We start from the raw sequence: 22311 nt of genomic DNA, 5'->3' as shown, positions 1-22311 counted from the left end.
AGAATTTGGGCAAAGTGTCTGTGTATGTGCGTGATTCCAGGGGTTATGTCTTCATCCAACTTCTTGCTGTAGGTCCGGAAATGCGACTCCACCTCCTGGAAATACTGCATCTAAGAGAGAAAAACAAAAGAAAAGAAAGATAATTTACATGTTTATTATAGAAATGTACATGGAACGACACTAACCAAACCTGTGTATGAATCTGCATTCCCGGGTCCCTACAGTGTCCAGCATGGGCCCCTCACTGATGAACAATGAGCAGGAGCCGTGTTATTTCTGCTCAGTGCTGCTCTCTGGTGGACAGTGGTTATGACATCACATGTGTGACACGCTGCTCCTCCTGGGAGTTCTATGTGGGCAGTGCTGCTCTCTGATTGGCTGAAATCCAAATATGTTAAATATTCTGCATGACTGTTACCTAAGGGATTTTTGGGCATTTTTTCTTAAAATGGTGCTACTCCCTGTGGGGTGCTTTATATTTGTCTCTTGTAAACAGACACTCAGTATATGTAATGTCATTTTGTGGTCCCAACGGTCTGGGCTCATAGGTTTCTTTCACAGATCAGTGCGGCTCCGGCAGGCTCATTGAGCAGCGTTGGCTGCCGGGACGTTTGATGAGTGACGCCCCTGACACAGAGTGGGAGGACATCACTCAGGCAGCATGGGCCGAGATTGACATACTGCATCAGTGATTCCCTGTGGCTGTCCAGCTGTTGCAAAGCTACATCTCCCAGCATGCCCTGACAGCCCAGCGGCGGGACCCCCGCGATCAGACATCTTATTCCCTATCCTTTGGATAGGGGATAAGATGTCTAGGGGCAGAGTATCCCTTTAAGCCTCTGTGGTCACCAGCAGGAAACTGAAGATTTGTTACAACTACAAGAGCCCCATTGCCTGCTCTTATGATTGGCTGTTATGATCGAGCACAAGCCCACTCTTCAATAAGTGCCCAACGTCACTAAAGGGAATGATACTAAAATAATTCTGTATCCACTATCTACAGCAGTGTTTCCCAACAAGGGTGCCTCCAGCTGTTGCAAAACTACAACTCCCAGCATACCCGGACAGCCGTTGGCTGTCCGGGCATGCTGGGTGTTGTAGTTTTGTAACAGCTGGAGGCACCCTTGTTGGGAAATACTAATCTACAGGATAGGGAATAAGTATCTAAACTGTGTAGGCTCAACCTCTAAGATTCCCACTGATCAAGAGAAGTAGGGACTAAATGAAACAGCAGCATACATGCTATGGAAAGTCAAGTACAGTGCTTAAAGGGGTACTCCGGTGGAAAAAATGAAATTTCATATCAACTGGCTCCAGAAAGTTAAACAGATTTGTGATATACTTCTATTGAAAAATCTTAACCCTTCCAGTACTTATCAGCTGCTGTAGAAAGTTGAGTTGTTCTTTTCTGTCTGACCACAGTGCTCTCTGCTGACACCTTTGTCTGTGTCAGGAACTGTCCAGATTCGAAGCATATACCCATTGCAAACCTCTCCTGCTTTGGATAGTTCCTGACATGGACAGAGGTGTCAGCAGAGAGCACTATGGTCTGACAGAAAAGAACTACACAACTTCCTTTGGAGCATACAGAAGCTGATAAGTACTGGAAGGATTCAATTTTTTCAATAGAAGTAATTTACAAACCTGTTTGATTTTCTGGCACCAGTTTGAAAAAAAAATTGTTTTTCATCTGAGTACCCCTTTAAGCCTTATTGAGAGTGATTGGAGCTGCGGGTGAGGAATAGGATTTAGTCTACGGATGACCCATTTAAATGGCTTTTCCAATTAAAAACTTATGGCATAATAACTATACATACATAGATTCATACCTACATACTGGAACACGGACAGGCCGGCAGTGTCCCCGGACCTACATCAGATCCACATCCACAATAAAAAATCCAGCTTGTCAGTGTGGTAAAAAAGGAATGCTTTATTCTTTCATTTAATGAGCAACAAACAATATAGGAAATTAAATGCCAACGCATTTCGGATCAGTATGACCCTTAGTCATGGCACATCAGATGGATATTGATGTGACGTAGGTCTGGGGACACTGCCGGCCTGTCTGTGCTCCAGTGTGTAAGCGAGGAGGTGTGAGCTGTTGTTTCTTTCTCTTTTCCAATCAGTTATACATATGCCTTAATGTTGGTGGGACCTTGACTGGTTCATCTTACCACGTATCATACCCATAGACTGCCTCTATGCTAGATACAACCTTGGTTATGGAGTTGCATGAAAACAGGAGAGATGGTATTGTGAATTCTTTGTGAACGTTGTCACTTAGTCTTAAAAGTCTGCATTAAAACAGCATTAATGCTACACGTCAGCATCCACGACGTTTGGACCTTCGTAATGAAAGGACCTGATGCCTACACATAGCTGAGAGTGACACACAGCAGAATTACATGGTGGGAACCTAACCCGTTTACCCATCCTTTTTTTTAAGTTATCTGCATGTCTTAGGGTTATGTTTCTCAATTGTGTGAGCCAGGGAAGACCTGACAAAGCTGCCATACACCACTATGTGTATTAAGGAGAGCATGCGCCTCTACCCGCCTGTACCAGAAGTGGCCCGCCAACTTAAGGAACCAATCACATTCTTTGATGGACGGAGCCTGCCAAAAGGTCAGTCAACTAATATTTTATGGCCATTGTTCAATTACTTTGTAGAAGAATAACTATTTATCTATCTATCTATCTATCTAATATCTATCTATCTATCTATCTATCTTCTATCTATCATCTATATATCTTATATCTATCTATCTCACATATATCTATCTATCTATCTATCTATCTCATAGATTATCCCATATTTAATGGCCATTTTTCAATTACTTTGTAGAAGAATGACTATCTATCTCATATCTATCTATCTATCTATCTATCTATCTATCTATCTATCTATCTCATATCTATCTATCTCATATCTACAGTGGGGATCAAAAGTTTGGGCACCCCAGGTAAAAATTTGTATTAATGTGTGAAAAGAAGCCAAGGAAAGATGGAAAAATCTCCAAAAGGCATCAAATTACAGATTAGACATTCTTATAATATGTCAACAAAAGTTAGATTTTATTTCCATCATTTACACTTTCAAAATAACAGAAAACAAAAAAATGGCATCTGTAAAAGTTTGGGCACCCTGCAGAGTTAATATCTTGTACTGCCCCATTGGCAAGTATCACAGCTTGTAAAAGCTTTTTGTAGCCAGCCAAGAGTATTTCAATTCTTATTTGAGGTATCTTTGTCCATTCTTCCTTACAAAAGTCTTCCAGTTCTTTGAGTTCTCTGGGCTGTCTGTCAAGCACTGCTCTTTTAAGGTCCATCCATAGATTTTCAATTATGTTAAGGTCAGGAAATTGTGAAGGCCATGGCAAAACCTTCAGTTTACTCCTCTTGATGTAATCCCCCGTTGATTTCGAGATGTGTTTAGGATCATTATCCATTTGCAGAAGCCATCCTCTCTTTAACTTCAGCTTTTTCACAGATGGCATCACGTTAGCATCCAAAATTTGTTGAAATTTTATTGAATCCATTTTTCCTTCTACTCGTTAGATGTTCCCTGTGCCACTGACTGCAATACAACCCCAAAGCATGATTGGTCCACCCCTGTGCTTAACAGTTGGACAGAGGTTCTTTTCATTAAATTCTGTTCCCCTTCTTCTCCAAACGTACCTTTGCTCATTCCGGCCAAAAAGTTCAATTTTAAACTCATCGGTCTACAGAACTTGTTTCCAAAATGCATCAGGCTTGTCTATATGTTCATTTGCAAAGTTCAAACACTGATTTCTGTGGTGAGGATGTAGAAGAGGTTTTCTTCTGATGACTCTTCCATGAAGACCATATTTGTACAAGTATCTCTTTATAGTGGAATAGTGTACCACAACTCCAGTGTCTGCCAGATTTTTCTGGAGGGATTGTGTAGTCAAACATGGGTTTTAAATTGTTTTTCTCATAATCCTGCGAGCTGTTCTGTCTGATATTTTCCTTGGTCTTCCAGATCTTGCTTTAACTTCCACTGTTCCTGATGACTGCCATTTGTTAATTACATTCCGAACAGAGGATATTGAGATCTGAAAACGTTTTGCTATCTTCTTATAGCCTTCTCCAGCTTTGTGAGTGTCAACTATTTTCAGTTTCAGATTTCTAGATAACTGCTTAGAAGAACCCATGGTGCTGATTGTTGGGGCAAGGTCAGATGAGTCTGGGCATTTAAAACCTTTGAGATTGACATCACCTGGTCTTCCCAGATGATGATTGAGAACAATCCATGACACTGGCAGGTCTCAGCTTTGCAAAGGGGGCAGTGCATGCTATAAATTCTGCAGGGTGCCCAAACTATTGCCGACGCCATTTTTTTGTTTTCTGTTATTTTTAAAGTGTAAATGTTGGAAATAAAATCTAACTTTTGTTGACATATTATAAGAATGTCCAATCTGTAATTTGATGCCTTTTGGTGATTTTTTTCCATCTTTCCTTGGCTTCTTTACACACATTAATACAATTATTTACCTGGGATGCCCAAACTTTTGATCCCCACTGTATCTCATATCTATCTATCTATTTATCTATCTATCTATCTCATATCTATCTATCTATCTCATATCTATCTATCTATTTATCTATCTATCTATCTATCTATCTCATATCTATCTATCTATCTATCTATCTATCTATCTATCTCATATCTATCTATCTATCTCATATCTATCTATCATCTATCTATCTCATATCTATCTATCTATTATCTATCTCATATCTATCTATCTATCTATCTATCTATCATCTCTCTATGAATGTTTTGACACAGTGTAAAGATTAGTGGTCTTCAAACTGTGGACCTCCAGATGTTGCAAAACTAGAACTCCTAGTAGTTTTGCAGCATCTGTAGGTCCACAGTTTGGAGACTACGGATATATATGAACAACTGTTGTATCTTCTGTCTATAGGTGCCATTGTTCTCATCTGTATATATGCTATAAACAGGTGCCCCAGTGTCTGGGAAGATCCAGAGGTAATTCTAGGACATTACTAGACCATTATGTTCCCTATGGCCCTCCAGTTATACCGTTATAACATTATATTAAGAACACGTTGAAAATTCCTTTTGGAGGTCTTGTTCCAAAATGCAGTTGCACCTTAAAGTTCTCTTACATATCCAAACACCTGGTATTTTTTTTTCTTTGCGTGTAGTTATGTGCTTTATAAAGGCCAAGCAATATATATATATATATATATATATATATATATATATATATATATATATAATATATATAAAAAAACTCAACGTGTGTGTGTGTATGTGTGTATGTATGTATGTATGTATGTGTGTATGTATGTATGTGTGTATGTTCCACAAAAACGTCCAAACGGCTAAAGATATTAACATAAAAACTTGGCCACATGTTACTTATATGTCAACAACAAACATAGGATAGGTCATTTAACCCTTACTCACCCCCATTTTCCAGGGGCGGGGTTTATGTTCAAAGTCCCATACAAGTCTATGGTAAATATATGTTACCGCATAACTTCCAAACGGCTGGAGATATTTCGATAATACTTGGTCACATGTTACTTATATGTCCACTTAAAATATAAGATAGTTAATTTAACCCTTAACTACCCCCATTTGTGAGTGTCGGGGTTTTTGTTTAAAGTCCCATGCAAATCAATGGGAAATGTATGTTCCCACATAACCTCCGTACCGCTGGAGATATTTCAATAACTGGTACACATATTACGGGTCGGATTAGGAGGTCAGGATAGGAGGTCGGGATAGGAGGTCGAGATAGGAGGTCGGGATAGGAGGTCGAGATAGGAGGTTGGGATGTGAGGACGGGAAAGGAGGACGGGATAGGAGGATGGGATGTGAGGACGGGAAAGGAGGACGGGATAGGAGGTCGGGATAGGAGGTCGAGATAGGTGATTGAGATAGGTCGAGATAGGAGGACGGGATAGGAGGTCGAGATAGGAGGACGGGATAGGAGGTCGGGATAGGAGGATGGGACATGAGGATGGGATATGAGGTTGAGATATGAGGTTGAGATATGATGACGGGATAGGAGGTTGGGATAGGAGGTCGGGATAGGAGGACGGGATAGGAGGACGGGATAGGAGGTCGAGATATGATGACGGGATAGGAGGTCGGGATATGAGGACGGGATATGGGGTTGGGATATGACAACAATATATGAGGACGGGATATGAAGTCAAAAGCTTCCTCCTTTGTTTATTTTCCTCCCCAACAAGGATTAGGAAGGAAAAACCTGGCAACGCCGGGTACTCAGCTAGTATATACTATATATATCAGCTGTGAAAATAGCAAAAACACTGCCCCCCAAAAATTGTAGTCGTGTTCAAAGTCCAGTGGTGCAAACCTACCAAAAAAGTGTAATATGCTTTGTGGTAAGCATCACGTGTCCCGTGTCTTTTTAGGTGTTTGATCCCCTGAGGTTCTCTCCGGAAAATTCATCTACAAGACACTCCCATGCCTTCTTACCCTTCTCTGCAGGAGGAAGGTAATGAAATATCTATCTATCTCATATCTATCTATCTATCTATCTATCTCATATCTATCTATCTCATATCTATCTATCTATCTATCTCATATCTATCTATCACATATTTATCTATCTCATATCTATCTATCTATCTCATATCTATCTATCTATCTCATATCTATCTATCTCATATCTATCTATCTCATATTTATCTATCTATCTATCTATCTCATATTTATCTATCTATCGCAGCAATGGTAAAAGCAGCACAACCAGGTAAATCACACAGATGAGTTGAAGTATAGGTTGCAAGCGGACCATAGACGCAGTCCCAATTTCAGACTGAAATGATAGATCCAGAACCACAAAAAAGTCCAACAGCACTCCGAAGATAAATGAAAGCAAACGTTGTTTATTGACTTTATGGTCAGAAGTGGATGCAACGTTTCAACAGCATCACGGTGTCTTTCTCAAACATGACAGTGTGATGCTGTTGTAACGTTGCATCTACTTCTGACCATAAAGTCAATAAAGCACGTTTGCTTTCACTTATCTTTGGAGTGCTGTTGAACTTTTTTTGTGGTTCTGTATCTACCTACTATATCTATCTATTTCATATATGTCTATCTAAAACTCAATGGGGGTTACTTACTAATGTGTTTCCGATCGTTTTGTGTCAGGTTTTGCAGCTGAATTTAGACAAAAAAACATCAAACCCGACAATCACTCCATCACACCCGAAAAAGGGGCATGGCCGACAGAGGAAAGGGGTGTGTCACCGACAATATGGCATGTTCCTGACATATTTACTAAGGTTTCCATGTAAAATGTGGGGTATTTTAGCTCTGGAAAACCCAAGAGTTTAGATCTGTTGTCAAAAAAAGCAAAACGTAGGGAAAGATCAGTAAATACTATGGAAAAGTACCTGTCGGGAAAAAAACTACACACTAAATCAACCCCAATGTGTGTATGTACATATATATGTTCCAGCATCATTTCCAAATAGCTGGATATATTTTGATGTAACTTGGTCAAATGTTACTTATGTCAACTAAACATTTAGATTTAAATCAACCCTAACCCACCTACTTATATAGGATGGAATATGAGGACGAGAGCGTCATTGTTGCTTTTCCCCTCCCTTAAGGTTTAGGTAGACAGACCGGAAATACCCGTTACAGTGAACACCCTGCTGGTCTCTTGGACCCCACCAATTACAGTGCACTTAATTTACCTGGGGGACAGTTTTTCTTTGTTGTCATGATCTGTGGGGGTCCCAGGAGTCTGGCCCCCAACCATCAGCTTGTTATGCCCTATCTCAAAGGATAAGGGATAATATTACAAGCTATGGTTACTCCATTAAGTAAAGGGCACATAGAAGAGAGTATGGCTGCAGGATCAGACTACAAAGAGTTTGCTTGTTGTCTGTTACCATGGAGACACATAGGTCTGTATTGAAGTTGTAGAAGCTAAATGATCAGAAACAGCAGTGTACATAGAACCAAGGCGGCAAATATCGATATACCTCCTATTATGGAATCTGATTATATCCTCCCAGACAGAAGGGTCTTATGTTTATTCAAACACAGAGTAGCGGCCAGCCCACCTCCCTTAGGAAGCTCTGCACGGATCCGCCTGGACCAAGTGCGTGCAGACTAGGAACAAAGGAAAAGATGATCCAGCAGAGTTCATTCAAATCCAGTCTTTATTGAAGATAAAAGCAGAACATTAAACGTGGATGGATGGGAACAATGCCTGGACGCGTTTCGAACTGTAATCTGTCCTTTGTCACAGATAACCCACAACCGCCAAGTGTCTATTTTTATAGACAACTGGGCTCCAATGGAAAAACTGCAAACACATGTGCAATAAATACAAACATTAAAACATGTTACCTCCCACTTACAAGGCAAGTGAGTCAATGCTGTTGTGAACAAGACCCATGCCCAGCAGGACTGTCCGAACTGGTAGCAATACACTTCAAATAAACATGAAAGAGGCCACAGTCTGAGTCTGACACAAGACCCTGTTCACACATAGCACTTTGACATATGAGAATTGTTACGATTCGGCAGGCTGGATGTGGATCCTCTGTGTCAGCGAGGGATTGGCGTGGACCGTGTCGGTGGAACGGTTCTAGGTTGCTACTGGTATTCACCAGAGCCCACCGCAAAGCGGGATGGTCTTGCTGCGGCGGTAGCAACCAGGTCATATCCCCCAGCAACGACTCAACCTCTCTGACTGCTGAGAAGGCGTGGGACAGAAGGACTAGACAGAGGCAAGGTCAGACGTAGCAGAAGGTCGGGGCAGGCGGCAAGGTTCGTAGTCAATGGAGATAGCAAGAGGTCAGGAACACAGTTATAGTAAACACAGTAAGCACTTTCTCAAGGCACAATGGCAACAAGATCCGGCAAGGAAGGGAAGGGGAAGTGAGGTTAAATAGACAGGTGACAGGTGGAAGCTAATCAGACAGATTGGGCCAGGCACCAATCATTGGTGCACTGGCCCTTTAAAACTTAGAATGCTGGCGCGCGCACGCCCTAAGGAGCGGAGCCGCGCGTGCCAGGACGTGACAGCCGGGGACCGGGACAGGTAAGTGACTTGGGATGCGATTCGCGAGCGGGCGCGTACCGCTATGCGAATCGCATCCCCGCCGGCAGTGTCAGTGCAGCGCTCCCGGTCAGCGGGTCTGACCGGGGCGCTGCAGAGAGAGGAACGCCGCGAGCGCTCCGGGGAGGAGCAGGGACCCGGAGCGCTCGGCGTAACAAGAATAAATATGAACATCCAAAATTACTGGAGCCAGTGAAATAATTACACTATCTTATTCTTATCATCACTTCATGGACTTCAAGATGACCAACTAGACAATGGAATCAGAAAAACAACAATAAAAAATGAATCCTAATAATGTAAAAATAATTATTTTCTGATATGGAGTCCAGCTCGTTCAACTGTATTCAAAGTGAATTGCCAGAATGCTCCACGATGGAGAAGTCTTCTGCGCAAATCTCCTCCCCGCTCCTGTGGTAAAACTTTTTCAATCGCATATGCCACAAAGGCATCATGTGAACCATGATGTATGTTAGCAAAATGGGAAGACGCTGATGAACGTGTACGTAGGAATTGTTGACATTCATTGAGATGCTCCAAAATTCTAGTTTTAAGCTTCCCCTTAGTGCATCCTACATATTTTAATTCACAACTGGAGCACTTAACGATATAAACAACATTAGTTGAGCAGCAATTTAAAAAAAAAATATTATTGTTAATTTTCTATCCCTTTTTGAGTTAGAAAAGGTTTTACTGGATTTAACATAGCTGCAGGTGTGACATGGCTGTCTACCACATTTGTGAAAGCCGTTGCATCGCAGCCATGTTTCCGAAGTGTGTGAATTGGCACCTAAGGAATTAGATGCCAAAAAATCACCTAGGGAGCGAGCTTCTTTTAGAAACAACCATGCAACCATCAGAGAATATTTCTGCTAGAGTTGGATCCTGTTTTAATAAATGTAGATGTTTGTAGATAATGTTACAGGCTTTTTCAAAGTATGGAGGGAAGGTTAAAGCTAAGATAGGTTTTTTAAGTGTCAATGCTTTATTAGACTGTTTAGGTAGTAATAATTCTGTTCTCTCTCCTACTTACTCGTTTATCAGCTGCGTTCCAAATCCTATTTCAATACCCTCTTTCTTGCAATCTGCTCATGAGATCAGATTTTTGTGTCTCATAAGTTGCAAGTAAGGTATTATTCCTTTTCAATCTTGTTAACTCGCCTATTGGAATGGCCCTGGTGGTGTGTCTGGGGTGGTTACTGTCAGCTCGTAGCAATGTGTTTCTCAAAATGGGCTTTCTGTAAGATAGACTGCACAGTACAACCAGCTGTTCCCAGCAGGGTCACGTGAAGAAACGATACGGTATCCCTGTACACCTCAAAAGTGAATTTCAGATTAAATTTATTACTATTGAAATAATGCATAAGATCTGGTTCAGAAGATACATCGGAACGCCAAATAAGGAGCACATCATCAATGTATTTTCCGTACCATTGAATGTCAGTTGCAAATGGGTTGTACTCCACTCATCTGCAAAAAATAGTCACCATTAAAAACAAAGTAGTTGTGGGACATCAGAAACTGGGTCGCCTGCAAAATAAATTTGCATAAATCAGGGGAGTACTGTCTGTGTGTGAATAGATGAAATTCAAGGGCAACTAATGCTACATCCCATGGGATGCTGGTATACAGCGAGACGATATCACATGCCACCCAGCTGTATCCAGCATCCCATGTCACGCCTTCCAATTGCATCAGAACATCCTTTGTGCCCCTCAGAAAACCGGGGACCCGCTGGACCAAGGATTGCAACATTGAAAAAGCCTGAAAACATCTACATATATTAAAAAAGGATCCAACTCTTGCAGAAATATTATCTGATGGTTGTTTGGTAAGTGCCTTGGGGTGCAGTGTAGTTGGGGTGTTGCTTCGGTATATGAGGGGTTAATTTAACCCTTGTCACTCGTGACGCCATGGTGAGGGTAGAAACGCTGAGGTAAATCTTCGGCCTATCGCCTCCCCTCCCAGAAACGATAAGTGCATGCTTAAATGAATGAAGGTCCACAATACAGATGAACTTGCATAAACTTTACTGAGGTACTTGCGGTACATCCAATTAACAGCAACAGTCTTAGTAATACAGTCTCTATACAGCACGGCAGTGATTGACAGATGCTGAGGACCATTGACTTATCCAAAGGATTATTAGAATTAGGATTGGTGAAGAGATCCGTCCGGATTTAGGGGTCTATTTAGGTCCGGTGATCTTGCGAAGTTAACAGGGATTGAGGTAACTCACAGTTTTGTAAAGATGGCCGTTGCCGCAAGGCTTGGGCCTGGTCACTGCTGATGACAGCTGCGCAGATCCTCCTCCATCAGCAGCCCATGAGGAAAGAGAGAGATTAATGGCCGCCGCTCCCTTATATGGGCAGGGGCAGGGCCGTTTTGAATTGGTCCGTGCCAGCTGTTACTCACCATTACAATGCATGGTGGGCGATCCCCTGACTTCCTCCAAAGGTCCTTGAACCAGAAAACCATAGAGCCCTGGAACACATCACGTGACTCGCAGGTCCTGCGACGCCACAACAAGGTAAGTACACTTTATTTACATATTTACACATTGAATTTGAATAATTTTAACTATTAAAGGGGTGACAAGGGGCTAACTATTGATGAGGACCACACCGGTACCTAGGGACTCTGACTTTGGGGACCTCACCACAAGGTAACGGATGCAATCCGGTACCGGGACACCACAGTTGCATGGTTGTTTCTTGGAGATTTGTGCAGAAGACTTCTCAATGGTGGAGCATTTTGGCGATTCACTTTGAATACAGTTGAACCAGCTGGACTCAATATCAGAAAATAATTATTTTTACATTATTAGGATTAATTTTTTTATTGTTGTTTTTCTGATTCCATTGTCTAGTTGGTCATCTTGAAGTCTATGAAGTGATGATAAGAATAAGATAGTGTAATTATTTCACTGGCTCGAGTAATTTTGGATGTTCATATTTATTCTCATATGTCAAAGTGCTATGTGTGAACAGGGTCTTGTGTCAGACTCGGACTGTGGCCTCTTTCATGTTTATTTGAAGTGCTCTTGTTCACAACAGCATTGGCTCACTTGCCTTGTAAGTGGGAGGTAACATGTTTTAATGTTTGTATTTATTGCACATGTGTTTGCACATTTTCCATTGGAGCCCAGTTGTCTATAAAAATAGACACTTGGTGGTTGTGGGTTATCTGTGACAAAGGACAAATTACCGTTCGAAACGCGTCCAGACATTGTTCCCATCCATCCATATTTAATGTACTGCTTTTATCTTCAATAAAGACTGGATTTGAATGAACTCTGCTGGATCATCTTTTCCTTTGTTCCTCTTATGTTTATTCCCCTTTATGAGTTTTGCACACTTTTTTACCAAGAGAGAAAGAAATGGGATCAACCAGGACAAGGGCCCCATACCAGTCGTGTGGTCTGCCACTATGGTATGTATGCCCTTGATCTGTTTTCTTGGACCCAACAGAGGAAATAGACTTTCCATCTATATCAGTGATGGCGAACCTTTCTGAGCCCCAACCGTAATGCACGCCAACTTTTTTTCCCTTAAAGTGCCAGCACAGCAATTAAATCAGAATACTGAGGTTTAAGTTTAGAAAAAAACAACTCATAAGGTTGACCTAACTAATTAACATCTTTTGTTTTAAAAGAAGAACACAACAACAGAGTTCAATGATTCAAACTTTTTTTTTTTAATTGATAGTTTATAGTTCCCCCACATTAGGTTGTAGTTCCCCCACATTAGATTGGCAGCACAGTTTCTCCCACATGATGCAGGCAGTATAAGTCCCCCCCACATTAGGTTGTAGTTCCCACCACATAGTTCCCCCACATTTGGTGCAGTATAGTTTCCCCACATTAGGTGCAGCATAGTTCCCCCACATTAGGTGCAGTTTAGTTCCCCCACATTAGATTGTAAGTTCCCCCCACATTAGGTTGTAGTTCCCCCCACAGTAGGTGCAGTATAGTTCTCTCCCATTAGGTGCAGTATAGTTCCCTCACATTAGGTGCAGTATAGTTCCCCCATATTAAGTGCAGTAGAGTTCCCCACACTAGGTGCAGTATAGTTCCCCCATATTAAGTGCAATATAGTTCCCCACACTAGGTGCAGTATAGTTCCTCACATTAGGTGCAGTATATTTCCCCCACATTAGGTGCAGTATATTTCCCCCACTTTAGGTGCAGTATAGTTCCCCCACATAAGTTGCAGTACAGTTCCCCCACATTAGGTGCAGTACAGTTCCCCCACATTAGGGGCAGTATAGTTCCCCCACATTAGGGGCAGTATAGTTCCCCACATTAGGTGCAGTATAGCTCCCCCACAGACATACAGCCTCCAATCATATACAGTGTATGGCTGGACGCTGTATGTCTGTGTACTGCCCCACTTCAGTGTTCCGACTGATGCTCCTCCAGTCCGGGGTCACAATCTACTGCTATGGCCTACAGGCCATAGCAGTAGGTCCTGGGACTGCAGTTGTGGCAGTCGGAACACTGAAGATGACGTACAACATACAGGTTACTTTCCATGCTCGTGCACGTCCTCCTCCTCGCTGCTCTGCTGTTGCTATGGGCGCACGCACGGGACATCAATGACGTCCCTGCGTACGCTACCTCCCGGCGGCCCCTGCATTTTTAAAGTTAACGCGGGACCGCAGAAAGGTAACTGGGGCATCCTTGTGTCCCGAAAAGATCTTTCGGAACACAGGCATGTCCCGAATGGGCTGATGGCGAACTATGGCCGTGTGCCCACAGAGGGGGCTCGGCGTGCCATAGGTTCGCCATCACTGATCTATACAGAACATGTAGACAACAATTAAAGAGGTCATATGGAGCTTTATCATTGTACACACAGAACATCAGGATCATCAGTATGTTTTGTGGATCATCCTTTATAAAATAGTTTTTAGGTATTATACATTTTATTGCAAATATCTGTACCTTATCTTTGATTATTCTTACTCCTAGGAATTGCATTGGCCAGAACTTTGCAATGAATGAAATGAAAGTTGCTGTGGCTTTAACCTTACAAAAGTTTGAGCTACATCCAGATCCTGAGCGAGAACCACTAACACGAGCCCAGTTAGTCTTACGCTCCTTGAATGGGATTCACCTCCATCTAAAGAAAATAGACTGTGACAAGACAAAAAACATCTGATGTAATACATTTCTTGATATTATTATTTATAATTATATATAATTTAGAGGGTTTCAAGAATACAACCACCTACTCAAATATTTTTGACTTATAAGGCTAATTCACCTGCAATATTCCTGCAGTGTAATTTGTTTAATCCCAGCTCAGTTTCATCCATACATATTGAGCCATTTTATTGTTTCAATTGTGTCAGATGATCCCCACTAAAATGACATGCTCTACTGTGTAGACAGGATGCCAGTCTCTCTTATATGGCTGTGAACTACAGGATTACATCCAGGGCTCAAGTCCTGCAGGAACTCATGGGAACGGAGTTCCTGCACTTTTTCCACAGCAGGAACGCAGTTCCCATTAGCAGGAGTCCTGCAGGACCAGCCCTTAAAGGGGTACTCCACCCCTAGACATCTTATAGATGTCTGATTGTGGGTGTCCCTCTGCTGGGGACCCCCGCGATCTAGGCTGCGGTACCCCAGACATCCGGTGCACGGAGCGAACTTCGCTCCGTGCCGGATGACTGGTGATGCAGGGCAGAGGCTCGTGACAGTAATGCCCCCTCAATGCAAGTCTATGGGAGGGGGCGTTCACGCCCCCTCCCATAGACTTGCATTGAGGGGCCGTGACCTTGACATCACGAGCCTCCGGCAACGCACCCAACGCTCTAAACAAAAGCTGGGAGCAGCAGGGAGAACGTGGGGGTCCCCAGCAGCAGGACCCCTGGGATCAGACATCTTACCCCCTATTCTTTGGATAGGGTATAAAATGGCTACTACCTCTTTAAGTGGAAATCTTGGGTGAGTTCCCACACTTTTTTTTCCCCAGGACCCCTGATTACATCATTACTTATAGTATTCATCCTGGCAGCTCTGACACCTTCCCACCAATCTCTGCCCTCATTGTTCCTCTGTACATCCCTCCATGCACAAAGCGCTGCTGAATATATCATTTCTGCTGTAAGGGAGCCGGAGAGAAGTGATATAGTAGGTGAGTCCATACAATGATTAGCTGCAGAGTTTTACAACTCTTCTGACTCACACTGCCTGCCTCTGCTATCTTCAGGATCTGTAGTATATTCCTATGAGATGTAGATTGAAACTACTCGTCCTCACCTCTTCCTGCTTGTAAGAAATGACAGGGAGAAACGTATGACAAGGAAACAGGCTGAAGTTGCATCACATAAGAATACACTGAGACACTCGCTACACTTAGATAGGAATAGTAATGATATTGCTCCCATCTATTTCTACAAATGGAAATATTCACTTTAGAATTATTGTTTTCTTCCTTTTGTTTGTTAAAAAATTTAAAATTTGTTGCATGGGTATGATGTTATAATATCTATGTGACTTCAATAAAAATACTGAAGGGAAATATAGGCTGCATAAGGAAAGCCATATCAGAGGGTTTGAAAAAAATCAAGATGGCAGCAACTCTTACAGTATTCTATAATAAAAGCCTATGCTGCACTATATAACCAAAACACAATTATCAGTCCTGTCACAGGACTAGCATAAGACAATTGATGACAAAGATAAAATGCCCACTACTACAATAAAATGAAAAATATTATAAAAGGATATATATGGTATGGTAGATGGTCCAGCATCTAGAATGGCAGTCCTATATAGTGTTGGGCGCCAATATTCGTAATTACTGATATACGCTTTTTTTTTTCACAGTACACATCACAGTGATCATCCCTCCCTGCTTCCAGCTTGTGGTGTAAACAAGGCTCTAATACTAGTTACTGTGTCAGACTTTCGGGCGCCTGAAAATTCGCATATGCGTCTTTTTTTAATATGCAAATTTTTGCGCATATTGATCCCTCGTTTCTTTTAGCTCTTTTATCACGCGATATTGCATATGCGCATGTGAATTTTATGGCGCAGAGTAAAAAAAGGCTGCGAATATGCGAATTTTGCAAATACCGTATTTTTCGCCGTATAAGACGCACTTTTTCTTCCCCGAAAAAGTCGGTGCGTCTTATACGGCGAAAACACCCCTATCGCGGCGGTCCCTGCGGCCATCAACGGCCGGGACCCGCGGCTAATACAGGACATCACCGATAGCGGTGATGCCCTGTATTAACCCTTCAGACGCGGCGATCAAAGCTGACCGCCGCGTCTGAAGGGAAAGTGACACTAACCCGGCTGTTCAGTCGGGCTGTTCGGGACCGCCGCGATTTCACCGCGGCGGTCCCGAACAGCCCGACTGAATAGCCGGGTTAGTGTTTACAGGACACCGGGAGGGACCTTACCTGCCTCCTCGGTGTCTTCTCCGTTCAGGGATCCCCTGTATGGCCAGAGCTCTCCTTCCTCGTCATCACGTCGTCGCGTACATACGTAACGACGTGATGACGGCGACGGAGAGCGAGGATACCCGGCCGGCAGCAGAGACGTTCCGGAGCGACGGGGACACGGCGACAGCGATGGAGCGACATCCAGGGCAGCGGTGACGGGTCCGGAGCGGCGGGGACACGTGAGTATTACCTCCTATGCAGTGGTCTTCAATCTGCGGACCTCCAGATGTTGCAAAACTACAACTCCCAGCATGCCATCTATGAACTGTAGACCAATCACAAGTCTTTTCTATATAGGACAAGTGTTGAGCGGCATAGGCAATATTCGAATTCACGATATTTCACGAATATATGGACGAATATTTGTCATATACCGTATTTTTCGCCCTATAGGATGCACCGGCGTATAAGACGCACCCTATTTTTAGGTGCAAAATCAAAAAAATTTTAAATTTTGAACCCAATAGTGGTCTTCAACCTGCGGACCTCCAGATGTTGCAAAACTACAACTCCCAGCATGCCCGGACAGCATAATCTCTGGCAGATGGAACTGTAATAGGAGCGCAGGCAAGCGCTGCTGGTCCTGCGATGCCAGGTTCAGAGGAAACGGTGAAATGGCAGAGTAATACAGCACTTGGATGAATTGATGCAGCACTTAGCTAGCAGATGCAGAGTCCTCGTGGCTGGGCGTCTGACGTCAACGGTGCTCACAGGATCGCCAGGTACAATACAAAAGGTGGGATGCTGGACTAATTCAGAGCTGAACTGCTGAATATATGTATAAGAAGTAGTGCGCCTATAGATATATATAGATGTATTTTCGCCCTATAGGACGCACCGGCGTATAAGACGCACCCAATTTATAGGTGCAAAATCTAAAAAAATAAAGATTTTGAACCCAATAGTGGTCTTAAACCTGCAGACCTCCAGATGTTGCAAAACTACAACTCCGGGCATGCTGGGAGTTGTAGTTTTGCAACATCTGGAGGTCCGCAGATTGAAGACCACTGCATAGGAGGTAATACTCACGTGTCCCCGCCGCTCCGGACCCGTCACCGCTGCCCTGGACGTCACTCCATCGCTGTCGCCGTGTCCCCGTCGCTCCGGAACGTCTCTACTGCCGGCCGGGTATCCTCGCTCTCCGTCGCCGCCATCATGTTGTTACGCACGCCGACGCAATGCACGCCGACGTGATGACGAGGAAGGAGAGCGCCGGCCATACAGGGGGGCCCTGAACGGAGAAGACACCGAGGAGGCAGGTAAGGTCCCTCCCGGTGTCCTGTAAGCACTAACCCGGCTATTCAGTCGGGTTAGTGTCACTTTCCCTTCAGACGCGGCGGTCAGCTTTGATCGCCGCATCTGAAGGGTTAATAGACGGCATCACCGCGATCAGTGATGTCCTGTATTAGCCGCGGGTCCCGGCCATTGATGGCCGCAGGGACCGCCGCGATAGGGGTGTATTCGCTGTATAAGACGCACCGATTTTTTCCCCCCAGTTTTGGGTAAGAAAAAGTGCGTCTTATACGGCGAAAAATACGGTATACATAAATCTAGATGGGTTTCAGGGTACTAATGTGAACATATGCGACCCTTTCCTCAGTGGAACACATCTACTGAAGAAAGAGTCGTATATGTACACATCTACTGAAGCCACAGGAACCCTTATAAAGCCACAAGAACCTTTTTAACAGGGTTCACTAATACCCTTTTATTCTTTTTTTTTCCTACTGTAAAACTTAACTTTTATTCATATATTATATAATCCCAACGCACAACATCATTTTGTTAAAAACACCAATATTGCCAGTATGCAAAATACAGTGACACCTCGACCTACGATGGCCCCGACATACGATCATTTCAACATACAATGCTTTTGTATGTCGGGGCCATCGCATAAACGGCTATCCAGCAGCACCGACTGCTTCAGCTGCCACCAGATAGTTGTTTACGGTGCCCCGTGTGGTCCGCTGACGATCACTTACCTGTCCTCGGGGCTCCGGCGCGTCCTCTTCGGGATCCCCTGCATCGTCGCTGCGCACGCCGTCCCGTCATCCAATAGGAGCGGCGTGCGTAGTGACGTGATGGCGGCGACGGAGAGCGCGGATGCCGGGAAAGCAGAGGTCTTACCGGAGCGTCGGGGACACCTCGGGGACGCGGCGACAGCGATGGACGGCGACATCCAGGGCAGCGGTGACGAGCGGTGATGGTCCGGAGCGGCTTGGACACGTGAGTACACCTTCCTCTAACAGTGGTCTACAACCTGCGGACCTCCAGATGTTGCAAAACTACAACACCCAGCATGCCCGGACAGCCAACGGCTGTCCGGGCATGCTGTGTGTTGTAGTTTTGCAACATCTGGGGGTCCGCAGGTTGTAAATCAATGTCCTATACTTTACATTGCACGGATCCCTCAACATGCGATGGTTTCAACAAACGATGGTCCGTTTGGAACGGATTACCATCGTATGTTGAGGGACCACTGTAAGAGTATTTATAGTGCCACATTTCCTGGCCTCTATGCCTATAATGTAAATAAGCCTAACTTATTAAGGCCACTTATTAGACAGTCAGTGTTTTATTGCACTACGTTCCTGACCTCTCTCTATATAAGATATGTTTAATGTTAGTGGCTGCCGACCTACCAACAAACTTTATGCACACTTGGCAAAACAAGCCTTTAAAACCTGAACACAACTAGCCCTCTGACATGTTTCACTTCTCAGAGCTTTATCAGAGGTCTGGGCTAGTAAATGTCTCATCTAGGATTGTTTGGTCTGTGACATCACACAGTGGGGGAAGGATTACCTCCTCCAATCATATGATCCTATCCCCATCCATATATAACCTGGACCAATCATCATTGTCAATATTTGAGTGGTCATTGAAGTACTATCCTTTCAACCAGCACTCAACTGGAGAGCAGCACTAGCAGCCAGTCAGCACCTATATATTCACACATGAAGAGCGCCCAATAGATATCAACTATTGGATGAACAGCACTGCCTGCCTATCATGCTATCCCCATACTGGTCACTGGAAGTTCAACATGGCACCTCATAGCAAAGAACTCCCTGAGGATCTAAAAAAAAATAAAAAATAGTTGTGCTACATAAAGATGGCCTAGACGGTGGGCAAGACCATACAACGGTTCCACAGGACAACTTCCAATCAGAACAGGCCTCGCCATGGTCGACCAAAGAAGTTAAGTGCACATGCTCAGGGTCATGTCCAGAGGTTGTCTTTGGGAAATAGATCTATGGTTGCTGTCAGCATTGCTTCAGAGGTTAAAGGGGTGGAGGGTCACTCTGTCAATGCACAGACCATACGCTGCACACTGCATAGCTGTCATCAGTGAAGAAAGCACAAATGCATGATAAACCTGGTTGTTAACTCTTTTGTTTGCTAGAAATTAAACATGATGCAGCTAGCTGTGTGTGGTCCTTGCACATGATAATTCCGGTGAACAAACATATTGTGTAAAAACAACATCCCCCCCCCCCCCCCACCCCTCTATTCGATTTGAAAACGCCCGCTGGCACATTCAGTATAAAAAAATAACAGGTGCTAGTGAAGGTGTGATGATCCACAATGTATTGCGGAACCATAGGGTGTAGCGGTGTAGGTGGTTGGGCCAGATGGTATTAACCCCTGGGGCAAGATGTTGTGAACCTCTGAACCTCTAGTGTTCGTGATGCCAGGATGTGGTTGTATGGTGTAGGGTACCGCTGACAACCAACCCAGAAACGGCATATATTAAATGAGAGTCCAAAGCAGGTTTTGAGGCAACTGGAACTTTACTGAAGAAGGCAATATAACATTTCTTACAGATAGCCAACTTCCCCAGAGGTGACCGGGACACAGGGAACCTCTCAGGCTTGGACTTGTAGTAGTAATACTGATGATGCGGCCACTGTGCTACTGTTATGACTTTGGTAGGGACAGTAGAGACTTGACTTGTAGACATAGAAGAGACTTACAGATTAGATGTGGCTGCAGACTTGTAGGCTTTGGCCTAGCTGGACTGGACTGAACTTGTACAGGACTTGTGCTCGCTTCTAAGAGAGCAGGAACCAAGAGACCTAGTGTGGAGACTACAGCCCTTTATATATCAGGATCAGGGGGCTGGACTAAAGCCCATTGGTAGCTGGTTGCCTGTGGTTACCTGTGCCTCTGGAACTCTGGGTATCAGGTGATCACATATCACATGACCTTAGGAAGGTCCTATACAGTTAAAACATCCTAATAACCTTTGCACATAGTTTATATTCACTGTTCAATAACTAAAATAAACATACATAATTAATGTACAATAGAAACCATAATAATGACCTAGGGGGATCCTGCAGGAGAGTCCTGTGGACTTGAGGGACTCTACCTGAGGGGACTTTAGGAACTGTACAGAACCACGTTCTGTACCAGGACACGACAAACCCCCTTACTTAATTAGTGTTGCTCGCGAATATTCGCAATTCGAATATTATTCGCGAATATCGCATATTCGCGAATTCGCGAATTTCGCGAATATAGCGCTATATATTCGTAATTACGAATATTCATTTTTTTTTTTTTTTTTTTTTTTTTCTTCACAGTACACATCACAGTGATCACCCCTCTCTGCTTCCAGCTTGTGTGGTGTAAAGAAGGCTGTAATACTACTGTGTGAGACTGGCATGCAAAACTTCGCATATGCGAAGATTTGCATATGGTAATTTTCGCATGTGCGAATTTCCGCGCATGCGAATTTTGTATGCGCTAATATTCACAGATGTTAATTTTCGCATACACAAATATTCGCATATGTGAAAATAAAACGAGAATATGCGAATATTCGCGAATATGACGAATATTCGTCCATATATTCGCGAATATTCGCGAATTCGAATATGGCCTATGCCGCTCAACACTATACTTAATATAAGTCACCCTCGAGCGAAATGGCCACTGGACCGTATGCAGTCCTGAAGTATTACATACAATGTCCAATTCCAGGCTGACAAAACGAATATGGAAACTGATGAACTGGTGATAAGAGTCTCTGTATATAATGTCCACACATTCTCTGCAAATCTGATGAACAACTCTAGGACTTGCTTGAGATAAGGATTCATTATCTTATGAATATACCTATGACTATAACGACATGACTTATACTTATGACATAACTTTATTTTTTTTTTTTTTAGTAAGTATGACTTTGGACTATGCACAACTAGTTGCTATGCATATAACAGACATAGCTGACTATACATTTCTGACTGATTAGGACTAGTGTTGAGCGGCATAGGCCATATTCGAATTCGCGAATATTCACGAATATATGGACGAATATTCGTCATATTCGCGAATATTCGCAAATTCGTAATGTTCTCGTTTTATTTTCGCATATGCGAATATTTCGCCTGTGCGAAAATTAACATATGCAAAAATTTGCATAAGTGAAAATTCGCATATGCGAAAATTAGCATATGCTAATTTTCGCATATGTTAAAATTCGCACACCAGTCTCACACAGTAGTATTAGAGCCTTCTTACACCACATAAGCTGGAAGCAGAGAGGGATGATCACTGTGATGTGTACTGTGAAGAAAAAAACACGAATATTCGTAATTACGAATATATAGCGCTATATTCGCGAATATTCGCGAATTCGCGAATATGCGATATTCGCGAATAAAATTCGAATTGCGAATATTCGCGAGCAACACTAATTAGGACATTTTATGACACTGGA

General features: G+C 43.3%; 1 protein-coding gene across 1 annotated transcript in view; it reads left to right on the top strand.

The window, feature by feature from the left end:
* LOC130283214 (cytochrome P450 4A6-like) overlaps positions 1-15862 on the top strand; it is a 30452-nt gene extending 14590 nt beyond the window's left edge. The window contains exons 9-12 of the mRNA XM_056532419.1: positions 2495-2628; positions 4956-5020; positions 6445-6527; positions 14092-15862. Of these exons, the coding sequence (XP_056388394.1) occupies positions 2495-2628; positions 4956-5020; positions 6445-6527; positions 14092-14281 (472 nt within the window). The 3' untranslated portion in view covers positions 14282-15862. The remainder of the gene's footprint in view (positions 1-2494; positions 2629-4955; positions 5021-6444; positions 6528-14091) is intronic.
* The last annotated feature ends 6449 nt before the right edge of the window (positions 15863-22311 follow it).

This window comes from Hyla sarda, chromosome 7 (assembly GCF_029499605.1).
Source record: "Hyla sarda isolate aHylSar1 chromosome 7, aHylSar1.hap1, whole genome shotgun sequence".
In the NCBI taxonomy this organism is placed as follows: Eukaryota; Metazoa; Chordata; class Amphibia; order Anura; family Hylidae; genus Hyla; species Hyla sarda.
This window is presented reverse-complemented; position numbering and strand designations above follow the sequence as displayed.